Source organism: Caretta caretta, chromosome 3 (assembly GCF_965140235.1).
Source record: "Caretta caretta isolate rCarCar2 chromosome 3, rCarCar1.hap1, whole genome shotgun sequence".
Taxonomy (NCBI): domain Eukaryota; kingdom Metazoa; phylum Chordata; order Testudines; family Cheloniidae; genus Caretta; species Caretta caretta.
In genome coordinates this window covers 129,799,928-129,822,932 of record NC_134208.1, presented here as the reverse complement: position 1 = coordinate 129,822,932, position 23,005 = coordinate 129,799,928, and the positions used below count along the sequence as shown (strand labels likewise).

The window sequence follows — 23,005 nt, the reverse complement described above, 5'->3', positions numbered from 1 at the left end:
TATGAAGAAAATGGCTAACCAGCGGTAGCTACAGTAAACTCAAAAGTAATTTTTTTTCTTTATAATAAATATGCAGGACCTGGTGTTTCTCTTCATCATATCAGTGTTTTTCTATGATTCCAGCATAAAAGTGGTATAATGGAGTGCGGAATCAGGCTTGCAATCTTGAGGTTTTTTAAATTTCTTTTAAAGGATAATCTCAGATTGTTTGTTTAGGAATATTAACTGTTTACACAAAATAAAAGTTACATTTGAGCCCTTGGTTGCCCAGGAAAAGCTCACTAAAGTAGAAGCCATTGAACAGTCAACGTTTGTCAAGTATTGCCACATACTTACCTCGGATATCACTTATTTCAAATATAAAATAGTATATTGTGCTATGGCAATGATAGTGTTCCCAAAACATCATGCCAGCCTATCTGTTATAACAGATCCACCATATGATCTGGTGTTTAAAATAGGAATGGACTTTTATGTAACTAAATTATTATTATAAATCATGTATATACAACCAGAAATGTATGTGGTGATTTCTAAAACCAGATGTCCCCTCCTCCAAAATACAATCTAGCACAAGAAAAGATCTCCCGCTGTCCCCCCACCAAAAAACTCCCAAACCAAACAACAAGAAAAAAAAAAGGAGGGATAGCTGTTCAGGAAAGGGAAGATTTGGGGAGATCTCTGTTGAGGAGGGTAAGGTATGAAATATTTCTAAAAGAAAAGGATTTTAGAGAGCTGATTTGAAAGAGAGGGGAAGTACATTAGTTTTAAGTGATATTCTTGGGTTTCTTGTTTGTTTTTTATTAAATGTAATGTTTTATGGTTTGCCTATTAGTTTGTGGTTTTTTTAATTGAAGATAACATCAAGTATTCCTTAGTTATTTTCACTTTTTTGTTTGTAAAAAATCTGTTAAGCCCATAGAAGGGCATGTAAGTTCTTGCCAAAATATGGCGCCTTATTGCCCCCACCAATGTCAAAAAGTAATAAAACTGGAGACTTCTGTGGTTGGAAACTATTATGTTCCTATGTTTTTGTAATCAGCTGGTCTAACTACTATTCTAGAAGAATAATAAATGAGTTGAGAACTTTTCACAGATCACTTACCTGCCTTTTCCTTTTGCCTTTTCCTTCTTAAAATATTAATATAAGCAAAGCTGGTGAATGGTAAAGTAGTTAAAAGTAAAAGCTGGGTAATCAATTAAATGCATGTGTCCTGGGGGGGAAGGGAATAATTTATTTATGTTCTTGCTTCTTGTTTAGTTTGGCAGGGTTATTATATTCACTGAGTTCAGATGGCTAAATTAAAAAAATTAAAGCAGGTCCTTTGTGGCCCATATTTAAAGTACCTGTCTGTAAATATGAACTATAATGCTCACTGGCAGTGACTGCTGTACTGAAGTTGCAAAAAAGATTGTTATATCCTCAGCTTTTCACTAGCATATAACTTTCTAAAATGTTCTGTTCAGATGACACTTTCTGTCCTTGCTCTATTCACAAGTGGAATTTTCTGGAAAAATTGACCTTTTTTTTGTGGCCATTTTTTAGTTCCCGCAAGGAAGAAAATAGTTTACTCTCTCCTTTCTACCTACTCCAGTAGGTGTTATTCACATAGATAATTAAAAAATAGCTGAGTTTAGAATGTTCTGATTTATCATGGAAGAAGTCTGGGATAAAGTGTAGGGGCATTGAACAGTTATGCACTTTACAAATTTTTGGTTTTATGTCCGTAAAGCTAGTAGTACACAAAACACATGGATCGCCCTCATTTTTTTGTTTATGGGTGTTACTTTGAACATGTCTCTGACATATGTATTCCTGACGTGGTTTTTCTTGCTTACACCACTCATCCATCTCAACAATTGCATTTCTGTGGAACAGATCATTTACTCAAGTTTCTTCTTTATTGCCCAACACTCAGTGCAATACATTAAAACTGGAGGGACCACCATTTTGTAGATTTTTCCCTTTTAATCCTACTGGTATTTTCTGTCACACTTTTTTGTGGGCAAAAAAAGTATTTTAAAGACATCCTCAAAGCCAACATGAAGAACATTTATATTGATATAAAACTCATGGGAAACCCGAGCCCTCAACCGACCAAAATGGAAAAGGACCTTGTGGCAAGGATTCCAGTATGTCGAGATCCAAGGAAGATAATAGGAAATGGAGAAATGGGAAAGGAGAAAAGAATGCACTGCAGCCTGACTCAACAATCCAGGTCCACCCAGGAAATGTCTGCCCCAACTGTGAAAAGATCTGTGGATCCTGAATAGGTCTCATTAGCCACCCCTGGATCTACCGGTGATAACTGGCTATAATTTTATGGAAAACAATCATCCTCAAAATCTGAGGGATCGCCAGCGATCTTCCTGACACACATTACACCACTTACCCTCTCTCCATTTGAGCCCAGTGTTTATTATCCTAGCTCTAATTTCATCCTCCATTTTCCCAGTTTCTGGAACCCAGATACTTGAAACTTTGCATTTTCAGTACTTGTCTGCCCTTCTAGTTTCAAGGGTAATTTTTCAGTGTTCACATTATTGAAATGCCATACCATATGCTGTTTTTCCTCTCCTTATTTTGGGTTGATGTCTCTCCAACACACCTCTCCATTTATCAAGATCCTCTTCTAGACTGTCTTTCTGCTCACTGCATAGAATATCATCTGCAAACAGCATGCACCAAGGTGCTCTTTCTGTATGTTCCTTGTCAGGGTATCCAGGACAAGGATATAGAAGAAAGGCTCATTGCTGATCTCTGATGCATGCCCATCTTTACTGATAATTCATCTGTTTCACCACTAGAAGTTCTGACTGTTGACATTGCACCTACATACAAGGCTTGAACAAGCTGCACATAAAGTTTTGATACCACTTTCTCCCTCAGATACCGCCATATGACTTCTGTTGGAACTCAGTCAGATCTTTTCCAAATCAGTGAACACCATGTGAAGAATTTTCCTTTTCTCTCTAAATTTTTCCACTAACTGTTTCAGTGCAAAAATAGCATGTGAATGGGGAAGCATACTGTAAGTCTTCATCAGTATGAATAGTGTACAGGAAATGCAGTAATAATTAACTCAACAATAGATCTTTCGGCATCACTCTTTTGCTTTGTCTTATAGATTTTAAGTGTCTGTGTAATTATATATATGTTCACACCTATATGTGAAACATATGCCACGATGTATATCCAAAATCCCAATGAGAAAAAGGATTCTTCGTATTGTGCATAAACTAAATTGGTACTCTGCATGCAGAAAGTTTCTGTAGAAGAATGTTTTAATGCCTATACATTGTTTTGATGATTCTAGAGGCTACAGCTTGCTGTGAAGACTACAGACTTAATCTTGGCACATAATAGATTTCATAAAGATGTACCATTTTATTCTGTACAAATATATCTGGAAAGTCCATATAATTGAAAATGTTTATAATCTAGTGCAGTAATATTGCAAAAACATCATTCAAGCTGAATTTAGACATTTCCAGTTTAAAAGCAATTCACAATTAATAGTTAAGGTAGGAATGTGCAGTCCATTGACTGTGCTGTTTTGACATACAGTAGTTGTAGAGAACTATACACTGCGTGTTGTGAACTAGCAGTACAAAAATAGGCACTAAGTGTCCAGAAATCACATAAAAGATAAAGGTAGAGTTGGAGTTTTGGAGCTCATTTATGAGACCACATGTGTCATATCTTAAGCTAGATTGTAAACTCCTCATGGCATGGCTTATGCCTTCCTTTGTGTTTGCACATTTGGATCCTGATTCTAATGGGAGCTTTCAGGTCATTACATGAATGCAAATAATTAATTTTTAGCTAATAAGCACATAGTTAATTCGGAGGCGATTTTAGTTCTTTTTTTCGAATATACCAACACCCCCTTTCCTTTCCTCATCCCACACTGAGAGCCAAGGGAGAATGGTGATAGTGCTCTTCTTTCTTGTTTTCTTCTTTTGGAGGGGGCCAAAGGTTCAGTTTGCTCAGGAATTACGCAAAGCGAATGCTCTGTTCTGTGCTCTGATTTCTTTTACTGCGCAAGTTTAGGAAGAACAAGCAGAAAGAAGATCAAAGCTTCCACTCTGCACTGTTCTAGAAGTTTGCTGCTAGGAAGTACTCAATGAGAAAACATCTGTTAGGCCAGTCCTGACCTGCTTGAGTCAAATGAAGTTGGACCGTTTATGTGTATTAACATTAGTGGAGAATTTAAGCACTGGGTTTGAGAGTCAAATTGGTCTACAAAACTGTGGCTGGAATATTTGCTGATTGGGTGATCCCAGGAGTGTTTGTCTCTATCCCAGAAAATTTAAATCTCAAACTGAAAAATTTGAGTTGGTAAACATTCTTTATAATTTTACATTCTAACTTCCAGTGTTTCAAATTTATTTTAGATTATTGTATTTCTTTAACATCAGTTACTCCTATCCACCTGCAAAAATGATATTGAAGATTTAATTTCTAGTATTGTATTGGTAACTAGGCAGATGTTGATCTGAATTTAGCAAAACTTCACAAAAATAAATGATTGTAACTATCAACTCTGCAGCTAGTTTAAAAATATACTTTTTAGCCAACGTTAATTGTTTATTTTAATTCCCCTAAAGGTGTGAACGTCGATTTGAAGGACATATTAACCGCTGCCACCCATGTGGAATAGCTGTCACTCCCTGTGGGCAATTCATAGCCTGTGGATCAGAAGATAAAAGTGTGCGTAATAATATTTTATGACTTTTGTTGTAAACTATAGAGCTGCTTCTAATATATTCACCAAGTGTCCTTTCATGCATTCTTCTGGGGCCTTAGATAAGAGCAGAAAAACTGAGATCTTGTGTGCTCTCTTTGAATACCAAGGATCCTACTTCACATTCATAAGACTCTGGGCTTCCCCTCATGCTGTTAGCTAAAATGTCGTCTTCTTTTTACTGTTATGTAATGTGCTGTGTGCCTGTTGGCTGCATTTTCATTTGGTTGAATGTAGTGTGTGTGTGCGCACGTGTGTATTAGTTCAAGCACTTTGAGCCTTTGAGATAAACTTTTTACGTACCTTTAAAAATAGTAGATATGTTTTGGATTCCAAATACCTGAAAGAGCATACATATCTGATTCTTGACACCATAAAGATGTATGCAGTGCATACATACAGTGCATTTTCTTGCATGGCAGAGAAAATAATTTTCTTTTAAATAATTCACATTCCATCATTTCTCCTGGAAAATGCAACAGACTCTCAGAATTCAGAACAGTTTTTAAAAGCTAATTTATTACATTTCATGCAATGCATGACTCAGAGTTCTCACCACCACTAACAGTGGATGGCACATGGTACCAGTTATGGCAATTCCTGTGATGTGCATATCTGAACAATAGGAACTGTGTAGAAACTACAAATTCATTTTGCGTAGATTGCCAAACTGCCTTCAGGTGGTGATGACTTTTATTTATGGGTTGGAGATGAATCAGTGACCTAGATGAAAAATGGTAAGGCATTTAGCTGTACTTAGATCCCATTGGAAGTGAATCCCAATTGTAAAAGTTCAATTGAGGGTGTTCTTGTTTAAAGATGGTTTCTCTTTTCTCATTGGCTAGTACCATCAGACCCTACTGCCACCTGTAATTAATTCTGGTAAATGTGCATTTGCTTTAGATGTAGTAGACACTCTCAAATAAAAGCAGATTATAATTTGTACAAGTATTCAAACAATGTAAATTTGGTAGGTTGTGTACTTCTTTGCATAATTTTTACTATACCCTTACGCTTGATAGCAGCCCTTGCTCCATTTCTTCACTGATTCACTAGAGGGTAGTTACTTTCTGGCTGGTGATATATACTTTGGGGACTCTGCACCATGTGGGATCAGATTTCTATTGAACATAAATCTCCTCAAAGCATTTTGGTAGGGAATCTATTTTACTTTTATCTATATTCTTTACAGTTAACTCTTTAAGGCTATATGAGTAGGATGTTCAAACATTGATCTCAAATTCAGAAGCAAAGGTAACTGCAATAGCAGACTGTTGTTGAAACCCTGGCTCCTAATACCATCTGCAGACAAGTGTTTTGCTTGGAAGGGCTGTAGTAATTAAGGTTCTGTTGATATTTCTCTTGTCTGAATGCTGGTAATCTGCTTTTCAAAGTGTTCTTTGAAAAAATGTCATTTTCAGAAGAGAGGGGTTTTTTCCCTTTAAGATGAAATATAATTTAAATTATTGGTTTGAAGTTTAAACTGTATGCTCATGATTTATAGTTGAGACTGATAACTAAGGTCCATGGTAGGTAGTATAAAAATACATAGGACCAGATTGTAAACCCTGTTCTGCTCCAAGTCCTGTTGGGATACTGCTGATATGGGAGAGTCCCCTGTAGGTCTGGAGTCAGCTGAGTTAGCTTCTATGCCTCTCTCTTAACCATTTGGTGCCAAGGGGGGATTTGTTGTGGGTGGTGAGTAAAAGTGGATAGAGCATTATGCATTATTCATTCCAGCTACCACAGCTGGCATATGGTCTTTGTGGGACTCTGCCAGCTAACACATTTCAGTGCAGCCCCTGGGTGGCTCTAATTTGCATCTGGCTCTGGACAGAGAATCATTGACCTGTAAGTGTTTAGCTTGCTGTCTTTCAGCTGGCACTCCTACTCCTATAGTTCTGCTTTACTCATAGGCCAATTGCTAAGAGGTCTTGAACATGTCAGGAGCCATGAATACAGTGTTATAGCATGCTTTCCCAAGTATAATTTGATATTAGGAAACCTGAATCAATACATCAGACTTTAAAAAAAAAAGTATTCATCATACTTTAGGAGTTACAGCAAATGTTTGATGTGCACCTTAGTCCTTAACCTTATTATAATCCACTGTTTACTGCAACTCACACTGTGAACAACATAGATCATTGGATAGTGGGATATAAATACTATATATGATGTTTGGCACATTACAGAAACTTGTTGATATCTGTCTGCTGGAGACTCTGAAAATAAATTCGAGGTTAATCTGCGAAAACATTCCAGCTCTGTAGCGCTCTTTGTTCATTGCCCATAAATTTATACTTATATGTTTGACTCAAATCAGTCCCAACACTGGAATTTTGGATATTAATATTATTGCATTATGTGGGTTTAGATATCATTCATTTTTTGTTGAACCAACTTTCCTTGAAGATTTAGAAAGTTTAGAACTCCACTACTTGATTTTTACCAAAGGATCTGAAACTATCCAGTCTAGTAGGATAATATTTTAGTTTTTATCCTTTTAGGAGGACTTCTTTAAAATGTTGACGGTTAATATACTTTATAACTTGTACTGTTCTTTTTAAATTTAAAAACAAATCAAAGCACTTGACATTCCAGACATGTTATCAAAGCTAATAGCATCCTGATAGCTGTATCGAACTGTAACTGAAACAGTTTTTCAGAATATCTAAAGCCAGCTACTCTTACAGTCCATATTCTATACTTGATCATCTGCAGAAGCTGAGGAAATTTGTGCAAGAGTGTCAGAAATACAGCAACATGGGCAAAGACCTTATCTTGAAGCACTGGATTCTGGAAAGAAGTTTATGTAACTTTTCTCTGCCCAACAAGTCAGAAATGATGATGTATCTTAAAGCCATCTGTGATTCCATTTATCAAGCACAGTACTTGCACCTCTTCTTTAAACAAATGTGAACTGAATTTGAAACCAAACGAGCCACTAATGCAATATAATTCAGAGACATTAATCTTAAACTGTCTTTGTATTCACATTAAGAGAAATGTTTGACAAGGAAGAAAATGTGTTGGCAACACTGATTAAAAGTAAAATTGAAACCATATTTCCACAGGGTGCAGAAACAGATCACTGAACCAAGTTATTATAAACGAAGAGTTGCAGATGCTATCCTCCTTTCCCCCTTCTTATGAAGTATGTTAGACCTGTTTTTTGCTAAGAACAATTCACCACAGCTCCTGTTTGGTTTGAGCAAGAGTTCTGTTTCCTTTTGACTCACTTGGCAGAGCTATTACTATTTAATGATGAGGATTCCAGGGCAGTGTCATGGAAGCTGTATATGCAGGAGGTCCAGCCCATGGGATGAGGGGCTCTGCTAATTGACCATGTCCTGTCAGAATATATGCTCTCCGGTGTCAGACAGCAGTTGATAGCGAGGGCAGGATCAGTTCTAACAGGAAAGTTTCCATAGCGTGAAAAATATAAGTTCCAGTAACCAGATACCTGTAGCATCCTGGTCCTGAATTTAGTCAGATTCATGTCCAGTGATTACAGAGCACGCTAAATCAGAAATGCTATTTTACAATAGCCTTTTTACTTATGGCTGTCAATTATCTGTGTGATTTTTGTAAATAAATAAATGGATGTAATAATAATTTCTTTCAGACCAACCAAATGGATCATTGCAAGTCTCTAAATAGCAAACAAGGATATGAAACAAAAGCTCCAACCAGTATCAGGGCTTGTCAAGGTTCCTCCCCCACTCTGAACTCTAGGGTACAGATGTGGGGACCTGCATGAAAACCTCCTAAGCTTACTTTTACCAGCTTAGGTTAAAACTTCCCCAAGGTACAAATTAATTTTAACCTTTGTCCTTGGAATATCCACTGCCACCACCAAACTCTAACTGGATTTACTGGGAAACGCAGTTTGGACACGTCTTTCCCCCCAAAATCCTCCCAACCTTTGCACCCCACTTCCTGGGAAAGGTTTGGTAAAAATCCTCACCAATTTGCATAGGTGACCACAGACCCAAACCCTTGGATCTGAGAACAATGAAAAAGCATTCAGTTTTCTTACAAGAAGACTTTTAATAGAAATAGAAGTAGATAGAAGTAAAGGAATCACCCCTGTAAAATCAGGATGGTAGATACCTTATAGGGTAATTGGATTCAAAACATAGAGAATCCCTCTAGGCAAAACCTTAAGTTACAAAAAAGACACACAGACAGAAATAGTCATTCTATTCAGCACAATTCTTTTCTCAGCCATTTAAAGAAATCATAATCTAACACGTACCTAGCTAGATTACTTACTAAAAGTTCTAAGACTCCATTCCTGGTCTATCCCCGGCCAAGACAGAATATAGACAGACACACAGACCCTTTGTTTCTCTCCCTCCTCCCAGCTTTTGAAAGTATCTTGTCTCCTCATTGGTCATTTTGGTCTGGTGCCAGCGAGGTTACCTTTAGCTTCTTAACCCTTTACAGGTGAGAGGATTTTTCCTCTGGCCAGGAGGGATTTTAAAGGGGTTTACCCTTCCCTTTATATTTATGACAGGGCTCCATTTTGCTGAACTCTTTATAAAAACATTTGCAGAAACATTTGGTGCCCAAAGAGATCACAATCTAAAAGAAGAAAACAAATCTGAAGTGTATGGGAAACAACAATTTTTAAGCACACATTTTTGAATGCATATATGTCCTGGCTTCATTTTTCTATACTGTATTTAATGAGGTTTTAGTTAGCCGACTGGTTTAATTATTCAAGAAATTATTTCCTTCAGGGTTTTTTTCTTTGAATACCTTTGAGTAAATTCCAAGATTGCAGAAATAAAGTGGGGAATGTAGAAATAAAGTTTTAGGTCTATAATTATGTTTAGATTTGGTTTTTCCAGGTCTCTTTGATCTATAGAGTTTAAGGGGCACAATTTGGCCTCAGGCCTGAAATGCAGCTTGCTAGCATACAGCCCTGTGCCCACTAGACTCCAATGGGACTTTGCCTGATTGCAGTGGTTTACACTGACTGCATTGAAGGATTGGAGCTGTTTTTTAGCATGAATGGTTTCAACCTCAATGACCATTATAATGCATCCGATGAAGTGAGCTATAGTTCACGAAAGCTTATGCTCAAATAAATTTGTTAGTCTCTAAGGTGCCACAAGTACTCCTTTTCCTTTTGCGGTTACAGACTAACACGGCTGCTACTCTGAAACCTGTCATTATAATTATGTACATATTGTATAAAAAGTTCTTGCCGCTTTTCGCATTTTCATTGTATATTTCACTGTGATAAAGGATTGCCTATGGTAATGTATTTTTAAACTTGTTCCAAGCAGAGAATCAAATCTTGGGTGCTCCAGAGTTGAGGTGCAAAATTGGAGAGTGTGTGGAGCCTGTTCTTCCCACTCCAGTGATCATGAACAGGAAGCAGCCATAATACAGCTGCCCACACACCCTGCTCTAGCATCACTATCCGCATGCAGCATTCCTGAGGGAATTTGTGCAGACTGCTGGTATAAACATGTTTATGATCCCAACCCCTGGCCCATCAGCTTGTAGTTGGAGGGCTGTGCTAATGGGAGTGCAAGGGACGCTGGAGCCATTATCCCTGTTTTTGGTCTCTATGGGCATAATGCCTCCAGCTACCGTGCCTATAACACACTTCTTCCTACCACCTAATGCAAGCCTGGCTCTAAGAGTCATAACTTTAGTCAAATTTGTTTCAGACATTAAATTCTGGCTTTGGCATAACATAAAACCTATAGTTTCTTGAAAGCTGACATGTTCAAGTCTACATGACTACTGGCGTTGCTGTTTTATAGAACTTTAGTTCTTACAACCTGTACATTTTAGTGATGTGCCAACAGACATTTATATGGTTATAATCCATTTGCCCAGCTATAAATCGGGTGCTGTCTTAAAGGTTTCCCAGCTGGATTACCTTTAAACTGGTAACATAAATTCATTAGTGGTATTGGGTGATGTTTGCTATCGTTGTCTTACGTAATAGAATTCAAAAGCAGTTTTATTTTTGTATGTTCTTTCACCAAAGTGTGTAACTTTCTAGATACTTGTTACTTATATTATCAGTGTGTCTTTGTGAAACAATATAATACTGACTGACTGCTAATTTCATCATCTACTTAACCATGTGGTAGCTGTATTTTGGTTCTAAGAATACATACTCTAAAGAACTCTTTCATTTTGAATAGTTTTTAAATTACTTTTTCTTGTATTTCCTCCTTCCACCTCCAGTTTTATTAACTGATTTTATTGGATTTGACATTTACAATAATAATCTGTGAATGTTGGCACTCCATTTTTCCAGTTTGTAGGGCCTTTGAGAGACAGTTTTCTGTTTATATATTGTTCAATAAAAGTCCCATTTTGTACAGTAATTGACGATTTAGAGGTAGATGTTCTTCAATTCTGTCTTCCTTCTCCTTTCTGGTTACAAGTGGCCTGATCTAACTCCCATTCAAGGTCAGTAGAAGGACTGCTGTTGACTCAAGTGGAGCTGGATCAGTCCCAAAGTGCTTTGCTATTTTTGTTTTCTTTCTAGAATGAAAGGGATGTTGCTTAATGCAGTGGTTCTCAAAGCCGGTCCGCCGCTTGTTCAGGGAAAGGCCCTGGCGTGCCGGACCAGTTTGTTTACCTGCCACGTCTGCAGATTCGGCTGATCACAGCTCCCACTGGCCGCGGTTCGCCGCTCCAGGCCAATGGGAGCTGTGGGAAGGGTGGCCAGAACATCCCTCGGCCCACTCCGCTTCCAGCAGCCCCTATTGGCCTGGAGCGGCGAACCACAGCCAGTGGAAGCCGCGATCGGCCGAACCTGTGGACGTGGCAGGTAAACAAACCGGTCTGACGCGCCAGGGGCTTTCCCTGAACAAGCGGCAGACCGTCTTTGAGAACCACTGCCTTAATGCATATTACTATCCTCAGTCTGGAAGAAAAATTCTAACATGCACATTTTTCCATCCCAAGTGTTTTTTTTCTTAGAGCTCAGAATGGTTTCTGGCTAATGGTTGGTACTATTTCTGTTAGTTGCTAGTCAACATCTTGCCTGCTTCTGTGTTTAAAATTTGTATTTCAAGTACCTTCATATTCTTCCATTACACTCAGCGTGTAAAGGATTTTAACTTGCTTTTTGCAATTTAACTTTCTAACCATAAATAGACTGACAGTGTCCCTCTTCTTTGACGTTTGGTTGACTGAAGTTATTCCAGCAATACCAGAGCACCTTACCTGCTAAAAATGTGCCTCTCAAATTGTCATAAATCCAAAAAATTTGCTTAAAGTTGGTTTACTGTATGTGGAATCATTTTGGGGTGGGGAGGCAGAGGAATGCATCTGAAATATTTCCTGTTAACATAAGGGCTAAAATTTATTTATTTTTATTGGATAAATGCCTAGGCATGTTGCCTCTTACACACTTGAGGAGTTGCTACCATTTAGGTGACACTGGTGAATACAAACAGCTGTTTTTAATAGCCATCTCTTTTATTTAAGATTGAAATGTTTCTTTAGTAATTTGGAATTTTGATATCTGAGGTAATCATTTTAATCACCACCTCAGCTACTTTATGATGACAGGACATGAATGGATGGAAGTGTCAGAACAGTTGTGAATATCACACTGTAGATTGGATTCTTACCACTAAAATCTTTGGAACAAGAAACAAAGGCCTGAGTTCATCAAAGACATACCATCCTGATTTTTTTAATTTTTCCATGTCTAACAAAATAATTGCAGAGAAAGGATGATCTTGTGGTTATAGCACTGCACTGAGACTTAAGAGATCTTGGTTAATTTCCTGCTTCTGCCATAAACTTCCTGTGTGGTGTTGGGCAAGTTAGTTAATTTCTTTGTGCTTTGGTTCCCATCTGTAACACTGGGATAATGATACTTTCTCTCTCTCACCCCTTGGCTGTCTTATCTGTTTAGATTGTAAATTCTGAGATGTAGAGTCTGTCTCCTACTAAATATTACCATGGCACTAAGCACAGTGAGAGCCCAGTCTCAGTCGGAGTGTCTAAACACAATCATAATACAAATTAATTGGCCAAATAAAGTGAGGCCAAACTCTCAACTTGATGGCATTTCTCTATTTCTCTGTCTGTAACATGATAACTTTTGAAGACTACATCTGATCAATTCCAAAATTTCAAGGAATGTTCCAGCTGTCACTGGGAAGAACTTTATTGATTTGGCGATAATCAGAAAAGCATGATTTCCACTAAAATCAGAAAAAAGTTCAACTGGAAAATTTGCAACCAGCTCTACCCGTATCCTTAATCTTCACCCTGTATCCCACTCTCCCATCGCCCAATCCTAAACCTGTTGGGTGCTCCACTTTTCCTCCACCTGCCTGCCCAGAGCTCTGCCCCCCATTTCTCCCATACTATGGCCCTCCATTCTTCCCCCTTTCATTCTTCTGGTGATCCCATATGTCAACACTGCACCACTGTATGTGTGCTCCCACTACCCTCTTTTCAACACCAAGAAGCTGCCCAGTTGTAAGAACCTTAAATTTGTATTTCCTAACTTTTTGACCTTACCAGTTACAGTCCTGTCTTGAACCTTTTCAGTTCAGGGTAACATTTTTTTTAAAGAAGGTTGCATTGGGACAACTCCAGCTTCCTCTAGATCCCTCTGGTTTCTTGGATCCCTGTCAGTTTGGGTTTGGACATAATTTATGGTACAGAGATGGCATTAATATCCTTGATTGACATATTTCTGGTGACTGACAGAAGTCAAATGTCTATACGAATTTTATTAGCACTATCAGAAGTCTTTAATACTGTTGACCATGATGTAATGTTGATTTTCATGCAGGATTTGGCAGGGTTAGGTGGGATTTTTCCTTAGGGGCAAAATTCCTCTCTCAGAAAAGTCTGTAGGTGATACTGTGTAATTGTTCATTGTCCTAAAGTCCTCACATCTGGAGTCCCTCAGAGTTCCATTCTATCACTCTTCCAGGATAACCCGTATGGGAGGCTGCTGTGGAGAATCTGAGGCATTTTGGGTTGCAGTGTTATCAGTATGCCGATAATACTCGGACTATAAATGCAGTCTATGAAATGCAGGTTTTGTGGCTCTTTCAGTGGATATTACACAGAGATCTGGATAAAAATGAGATTGTTGAGGATTACTGTGGAAAGGATGGTGGTACTGGTTGATAGGAGGAAGAACTGAGGGGGATTGATGGGGATTGTGATGGCTCCATTCCATATATTGGTACAGTAAATGTGTTTCTTGCAAAGGAAGGATCACATGCTTGGTTTACTTTTCTACCCCTAACTCTTTGGCTTCCCAGATAGCAGTGATGGTTTCTAGTGCTTTTATTCATCTGGGGTTAGCTAAGAGATTATGTTTCCTTATTAATATGAACCAGGTCTTTGTCACCTCCACATAGTTTAGAAGCAGCACAATCTTTTATGATGGCTCAAATCTTCAGTTAGTTCAGAATGCAGTGGTTCTCCTGTGCAGTGGAAATGGGTGAGCAGAAGCACAATACATCTGTGCTGCACTCGCTTACTTTTCTATTCTAGGTCAGTTCAAGTTTTTGGCTTAATCTGTGATGCCTTCCTCATTTGAGGCCTGGCCACCATGGACACTGCACCTTGTTGCGTACCACTATGCCAGCTGAGAAGTTCGTGTTGGCTGGAAGAAGGGTGTACTTCCCTAGCTAATGTGGAAATTCCCTCTTCTGGTGTTCCCATAGGATCTGTCTATGCTGTACCACAGCTGGCTCATGCCAGCTGACTCAGGCTAAGGGGCTGTTTAATTGCCGTGTAGACATTCGGGCTTGGGTTGGAGTCCAGGCTCTTGGACTGTGCAAAGTAGGAAAGTCCCAGAGCTCGGGCTGCAGCGAAAGCCCAAAGGTCTACACTGCAATTAAACAGCACCTGAGAGTGAGTGCTAGTTAGCTGGCATGGGCAAGCCGCAGATGTCTAATTAATTACAGTGTAGACATACCTTCAGAGCTCAAGTTTGAGCGTCAACAGAGTACAAAGCAAAGACTAACTTTCAAGCACTAAATAATTCTAAAAGTTTGGCTGAAAAGTATATATAACTCATCTCTTAGCTAAGGAATCTTTCTTACAGAGAAAGGGCCCAATTTTCAAATGTGGACACGGGGTATCATATCAACTTTTATACATGTTGAATGGTTATGCACATAAGTACCCGTTTTTAATTCCAAGTTATACTAGTATTTGGACACTTTATTTAGTTTGAAAATAAGTTAAGTTTGCAGAGCTTTTGTTAAAAAAGAAACATCAGCTGTAATATATACCTTAAAGAGCTATGTCATCAGCTGCAGAATTTTATTCAGTTCCATTGCTAGTTATCATCTGTATTTCTAATAATAGACTGCACTGTAGTCTCAAACATATCGTGAAAAGGGAAAATCCTGATTTCATAGCTTTCCTAGAGCAAATTCTTTTCTCTGTATTAGATTTAAAAGTGTAAGATGACTCTATGTATGTTGTTAAGTGTTCTAAGGTTCCTGTTACTGAGTCAACTTCAGTATACAAAACAGGAAATAGAATTACTGTATTGCTACAATTTTAGGTTATGGAAAATGAGAGAGAATCTCAGCAGCAGCCAGGAAAGAGGCATTTGCAGGAAACAAAATTTAAAATTTCCTAGATCTTAGCCTAACCACACAGTCCCTCAGGAGAGAGACGGTGGAGGTGAGGAGAGTTTTCCAAGAAGAAAACATTAAAGCTTTAGTTCTGTACTTTGCCAAGCTTAGGAAATATTATAAAAGTAAAACATTTATACTTTCAAAACCACTGCCTAGATACAGCAGTGATTGGTGTAATATAATTAGCTTAGGCAGACAGATAAAACTTATATTTGAGGCCTCAAAATTGGCTATCGACTGCTAACTAAAGTAAGGGAAGAAAATGAATCATAAGCTTCTGAGAAAGGAAATTTACAGAAGCAAACTGGAGTTTGATTAAGAGTTCTGCTTATCAAATTTTATTCTCTTGGAAATTTGAAGACTTTAGCTAGAAATGTATGCTGTGCTGCTCACTTCAAGTACCGTACATTGTGGTTTTAGAGATGTTACTGGTTTTGGTGGTATTCTTCAGTTATAAGGGGTATTAATTATTTTTTATATTTGCTATTATAGTTGTGCTGACAGAGCTCAAGCAAGGATTAGGGTCCTTTTGTAGGAGGTCCTAGTTTCGCAAACAACACAAAGACAGGCTCTGCACTAAACCCCTCTAAAAGCATGCCTACTTTATTTGGTCAGTGTTCTGGTGACATGTCTGATTAGATTGACACTTCCGTCACCGCACCAAAATGTGGATACATATGTAGGAGATCTGGGGACTACAGAATGTGAAGCTATGCTTATAGATACTGATGAAATTTGTTTTATTCTACATGGAGCTGACAGTGACACCTATGATTAAGGTTGCTGAACACCTTCAACTATAAGGGTCCACCGGTCTGGAACCTGGGGTTGTGGTAACTGATGCCTCCATGTCGTCAATGGGAGCCAAGTGAAGCAGCATCCAGTGCTTACTGCAGAGGTAGGCACTGCAGGAAGTACCACTTAAAGATGCCAGAGTGACAGAACCCAGCGGATGCCTGATTGGGCCACCCCAATAATTAAAACCAGGAAGCTGCCCCAGGGAGCCATCTGAGCAACAGTGCAGATGCTGGCTTGCTACAGACCTTGTCTTTTGCCACATCTTACTCCTGACTTCAACCCTGGCCTGGCTTGACCTTGGTACCTGTTTCCTGACTTGGGTTGGTAACTAGTCTCAACTCCTGCCTTTGACCCCAGCCCAGGGGACACTACTGGCCTGGTTATCTCCCTGCTGACCTTTATGAGCTCCTTTTCAGTTGCTGATAACTTTGTCAAACCTTAACTGCTTGGGTTGAAATTTGTTGTCTACATCAGGCTGATTTCTTTCTTCCTTTCCTTTCCTTTCCTTTCCTTTCCTTTCTAATTTCAGCCAAAGTGGTTCACCTGTTTCTAAGAATGAGATTTAGGGAAAAACCCTTTCTTTTGCTAATGTTTAAAAATATCCTTACAGCCATTTGGAGAAGCTCTTGTACCTCCATTCTTTGCAGCAGATTTGAAATTTGGACTTGAAATTGGCTGGGGATGGAGGGGGGTTGCCCTGAGGTCAGAGAGATGCCTATTATTATCATGTGAAAATCCATCAGGCTTTCAGAAAACTGCTATTTGGTAGAGGCTTTCAGCTAATTTTTTCAGAGTCTGTCCGCACTGAGCAGGGCCGCTGGGGAGACACAGGACTTTTCCTACAGTTGGTGCTTGCGCTGTGGCATTGGGCACCAGAGCTTGACAAAGAGAGTTTCTGTCTTGTGCTCTCAGGCAGCATGGAGGAGAGGAGGAAGCAGCTTGATTCAAAGGGAGAGGAATGAGGAGCAGGGTAGACAGCGAGGACCAGAGGGACAAAGCCCAGCTAGGATCAGTAGGAAGAGAGCAGCAGAGGGTCAGTTTGAAAGAACAGAATGTAAGAAATCAAAATGTACAAAAGCTCTTTTCAAACAAAGGTTTAGCCTATTCAGCACACCCTGCAACCCTCCTAGCCCAGAATTATTAAGTAATTTCCCGTTTGAATAAACATGCGTCTCCTCAAAGAAGGACCTTCACCATTTTCCCTCTTTCTCTTGCTATCTTCACACATAGTCTTAGAGAAGAAAGCACTGACACACGTACATTAGGTCACACATACCCTTTCACGCTCCGGTTTTACTGAAAGCGTTCTGCAAACTTAAAGTAAAAGAAAACACAAATAGGTGTGTGGTTATGGGTCCAGGAAACTTGTTTGGAAACTAATGGTATAGGTAAATGATTTTTACTTTTGGCTGACCCTTGAACCAAAGATGGAAAGGAAATATCAATATCTACTGAATCAGTATTTTTATTACAAGAAATTAGTTCTAATATGAAAAAAAGGGATTGACTTTGGCTAGAGTCTGTAGCAGACTTTATGCACACATGTATTTTGGGTATTTTGGAATACTTCCTTGACTGCTCCAATTTCTATTTTATTATATTTGGTTTGCAGAAAATCTGTTCCACTTCTATAGTTGAATTCATATTCAACACTTTTCACAGTCAATGGTGTTATGGTATCATTTATTATTCATTTACTGTTTTTCTAAAAAAGAGTAGTGTGTTAAAATCACCTATGTGAAAGTAGAAAGTATAGAGTATTAAAACAGTTTGTGACATTGAAACTGTAGTAAAACTAGAATTGTGGCAGACTCAAATAGAATTTATTGATGTTGGATTTAGTCCATTCCTTAGCAGTGCCTGAATGCAGCTTGTTTAAAAATAAAGGAAATCGTATTTAATAATTAAAGTTAAAAATAACTTACTGAAAGGTTCTTCTTGGTTCTCTCACCAAGTTGAGGGTTTGATTCAAAAGTTCATTGAAAAATTGGAAGCTGTTTCTGAACATTGTTTTGTCCTGGTAATGTGTTTTCTTATTTGTGACACACTTATTGTTCACATGCTGTAATATTCCTGGTAAAATATATCACAGTACTTAGTATTGGCTACATGGACCCTCATATGGAGCCACATGTTGTCATGGCTTCCATGTTGAAACAATTACTGACTTGCTTCAAAAACTGCCTCAGTGTTAGACACAAGCTATAACCTTCCATAAAAGCTTACAGCACAATAATAGTCTCATGCAGAATATCCACCAACTGTCTGCAGACTCCAAAAGTGGGTGGCAGAGGAGGAAAGTATTGTCTAGAGACATTCAAGAGGAGTCAGGGCAAGGGCAAATTACTACATATACTATTGTGGAAAAGCAAACTAAGTTGCTGCTGAAACCTTAAAGTTGCATTAACTTACAATCAGCAAATCTTCACTGTGTTGTGGCAGAATAAAAATGTATTATTGATGTTTAAGCACAAAGCATATAGGGGTCTTCTGCAAAAAGGGGCGTGTGTTTATTTAAGCGGAGTGGGGTTAGATGCAATTGGTTTGAAAGCGTTTGCTGTATGTTTCCATGTGCCATGCCTCCTTTCTGCAGATTCTGCCATAGATGTAGCAGTGCAGTGTTTCAGATATTCCTTAGTGTAGGGATTAATTGCACCTTCCTGTTGGAAAACCTGCAATGGGAGCCTAAAAGGGAGAAAACCTCTGCAAGAATTCGGCTCACTCAGTTTTATCCCCAGTTGATCTGTTGGACTGGGCTATGTCCTGATTCCAGGATATGAATGAGAGGCCCTATGCATCAACACCATCTCTGTATCTCTGGCAACCTGCCCTTTGCTAGGCCATTTTATTTAGCTGCCTGACTTTAAGCATCCTCATTTGAAAATTTGTGTTATCCTCTCTTTTCCATTTGTAAAATGGAGATAATACCCACCTTTGTAAGGAGTGATTTGTGATTTTGGGGGGGAAGAAAAGTGCTAAATAAACACTAAATATAAGAGCTGTCAATCACAGTTAACTCACACAATTAACTCAAAATAATTGCGATTAAAAATATTAATTGTGATTAATCACACTGTTAAACAATAGAATACCAATTCAGCATGTCCTCTGGTATGGTGGTTGAAAGGACATATGAATCTTTAGCGTATCTGGCATGTAAATATATTGCGTCACCGGCTACAAAAGTACCATGTGAAAGCCTGTTCTCACTTTCAGGTGACATTGTAAACAAGAAGTGGGCCGCATTATCTCCTGCAAAAATTGTAAACAAACTTATTTGTCTGAGTGACTGGCTGAAATAGGACTGAGTGGACTTGCAGACTCTAAAATTTTACATTGTTTTATTTTTGAATGCAGTTGTTTTGGTACATAATTCTACATTTGTAAGTTCAACTTCCATGATAAAGAGATTGCGCTACAGTACTTGTATTAGGTGGTTGAAAAATACTATTTCTTTTGTTTTTTCACAGTGCAAATATGTGTAATAAAAAATATAAAGTGAGTACTGTACACTTTGTATTCTGTGTTGTAATTGAAATCAATATGTTTGAAAATGTAGAAAACATCCAAAATATTTAAATAAATGGTATTCTATTATTGTTTAACAGTGCGAATAATCTCGATTAATCGTGATTAAGTTTTTTAATCGCTTGACAGCCCTACTAACTTTCAGTTCTGCATAAACAAGAGACCAAGTTCTACACTGGTTTACCCTGTGCAAACATGTTAAACAATGAGGTTAACAAGGTGTAGCACAGAATCTGGCCCAGAAGAGTCTCAAACAATGTATATCTTTCTTGAATTAAACTGTGAAAGGCACTGCATGTCAAAGTAATGTATTTGTATAGCTGAAAGGGCTAGACATTTACTGGTTAGAACTAGTCCACAGTATTTGTGGAGGTCAACTACCAACTAATTTATTTATTTCTAGAATATTTAGAAGTAAAATAAACCTGCCAGTGTTATTTTAATATCCACTAAGTTTGTCCCTACCCCACCCCCAATCCTCAGGATGAAATTGACAGGTGTTTAACTGAAAACAGTTGTGCTGATTTTAAGATTTAAAACAAATCTTTACTTCACTTCTGCACTGTATAGGAAAAGAGTTATAATTATGTATAACTTTCTGACTGCCAAAATATATAATTTTCCTTCCAGGTTGATGATTAGCTGCAGATATTAAAGTATACACCAATTAGGACATAAATGAGGGATAATCATTAAATAGCATCAGTGGCGACATTTTCAACTTCTGCTTTTGAAATCACAAGATAAATGTGAAAATAAATGCATTTAATAGTTGGATTGCAGAATCCTTTTGTGAAATTTCTGTTTTTGGTAAATTAAGGATTTTAAAACTGAAAAGTCTGTATGATCTGTTTTACTCTGGACACCTGTTATTTGTGAAGGAAAGGAGTATCTGCACACCACAGAAAGTATGAGGCGCAAAGACATCTTAAGATGACCACTTCCACAACATAAAATGTAGCTTCATACTGAAGATATTCTCAGAAAAAACTTGATCTTTGTTACTTATGGAAGCTTTGGATAGTCCCAGGCCAATGAATTTGTGAAAACTAGGCTTGAAAGTATTACAGTAGAACCTGAGAGTTACGATCACCTCGAGAATGGAAGTTGTTCGTAACCCTGAACAAAGTGTTATTGTTCTTTCAAAAGTTTACAACTGAACATTGGCTTAATAAGCTTTGAAACATTACTGTGAAGAAGAAAAATGCTGCTTTCCCTTTGGTTTTTTTAGTAGTTTGTTTAACACATTTCTGTACTGTATTTGCTGCCTTTTTTTTTTTTTTTGTGGTCTCTGCTTCTGCCTAATTGTGTACTTCAGGTTCCAAATGAGGTGTGTGGTTGACTGGTCAATTCATAACTCTGGTATTCATAACTCTGAGGTTCTACTGTAGATTTTTATCCGTAAGTGTTGGTAAATGTCAGTTTTACCATACATACAAATTGACATATTTTGATTGATAACAATTGAAATATACAGGTAGGCAAAGAAAGAAAAATGCTGCAGGAGAACTTGAGTCAAAATCCAGTGATTTAGACTTTTGAGTTAGTCTTGTTACAAATAGACTAGTGAATGAATAGTAAAAACAGGTCTGATTTGTTAATTTAAGGATATTTACTTTATATATTTTGACATGTGACGCTGACAATTTGTGTTTAATGGTTTATAAAGTTGTTGAATCTGTCTGTCATTAAATAACTGTTTACCCCCATAATTTCCCACAACTGTGAAAAATGAAAACAATAAAACTAAAAATTGCTTAAAAGTAAACAATGACATCAGTCAAAATTCTAAAAAATGAATTCTGCCAGGCTTGGTCATAACTTACTGTACGTCAAATTCTGTCACCCTCACTCATGCTCAGTAGCACCTTGTTCTGTAAATAGTCCCATTGAGTCAAATGGGATTACTCATGGACTCTGTGCCCTTAATTTAACCCTCCTGTGCATTTATACTGTGAGACAGTCTTTAATGATCACTTATTAGTGGCCCCATGTGTTAATTTTCTGCAAGCTGTCCAAACCATGTGGTGAGTACAGAATATATCACTTCCCCAGGGGCTTTCCTAAGTGCTTCTCAAACATTAATGAATTTAATCTTCATAATACCATGCAAGATGAGGTGATAATATTCTTTCCCTTTTACAGAGGGTGATTGGGGCATGGTGCGATTAAGCCTGAAATTATCAAGGGTCAACTAATTGGGGTGTTCAAGCTGAAACTTTCCAAAAGAAATAAATAAATTTCCAGCCTGAAGCAGGAGCCCGGTTTGGAAAATTTCATCCCTAATGGCTACAGTTGGGCAAAGTTATAAACCACTCAAGGCATGGATTTATGATGGGTAGTGTTAGGCAGTCGTAACTATGTGCATCACTGCCAGCTCTCTCTCTAATACGTTCATGCAGTTTAAAAGGAGAACTATGTTCCTTCTTAGCTCAAATCTTGTTGAAAGGTGATTTATATGCTGTACTGTGGAAAGAGTAGTATATTCTTGTAAAGATGTTTATTAAAGGTAATTTATTGATAACTATTGGCCATTAATCCTATACATTATTGGACAATGTTAATACTTTTATATTTATGGCAGGGTCTCATAGACTTTAAGGTCAGAAGGGACCATTGTGATCATCTGGTCTGTCCTCCTGAACATTGCAGGCCACAGAACCTGACCCACTCCTGAAATTGCCCCCTAACCTCTGGCTGAGTTACTGAAGTCTGCAAATCATGGTTTAAAGACTCCAAGCTACAGAGAATTCACCATTTACACTAGTTTAAACCTGCAAGTGACCCATGCCCCATGCTGCAGAGGAAGGCAACCCCCACCCCCATCTGACCTGGGGGAAAATTCCTTTCCGACCCCAAATACAGTGATCAGTTAGACCCTGAGCATGTGGGCAAGACCCACCAGGCAGATACCTGGGAAAGAATTATCTGTAATAACTCAGAGCCCTCCCCATCTAGTGTCCCATCTCCAGCAGTTTGGGGATTTCTACAAATTTTTCAGCCAGAGAAGTGACATTTCACATAAGTGCCACATTGCTGCTGCACTGGGGACTGGAGAATAGAGAAGCTGCTCAGAGGAACTCTAGATCCCCAGGATGATGCAGCTCTAAGGTCCATTGTAGCTACGTGGGAGTGCAGGGCAGTTGTAGGCTGATGCTGAGGGGAGGCTATTGCATGAATATACTGAACCACAGCCCCATGTAAAGGGAATGTAGAAGAATAGGTTGCATAGATGCTCCAGGCTCTATACCTGAATTTGGAGGAGGATTTTATTCTCACCAGCATTTCTGTATTTTCCGCGTGCAAAGACCTTTT

General features: G+C 38.3%; 1 protein-coding gene across 4 annotated transcripts in view; it reads left to right on the top strand.

Moving 5' to 3' along the window:
* Positions 1–23,005, top strand: part of WDR27 (WD repeat domain 27) — a 191,561-nt gene that overhangs the window by 91,885 nt on the left and 76,671 nt on the right. For all 4 annotated transcript variants that reach the window (XM_075126871.1, XM_048843973.2, XM_048843971.2 and 1 more), the window contains one exon: positions 4,612–4,714. In XM_075126871.1, the coding sequence (XP_074982972.1) occupies positions 4,612–4,714 (103 nt within the window). The remainder of the gene's footprint in view (positions 1–4,611; positions 4,715–23,005) is intronic.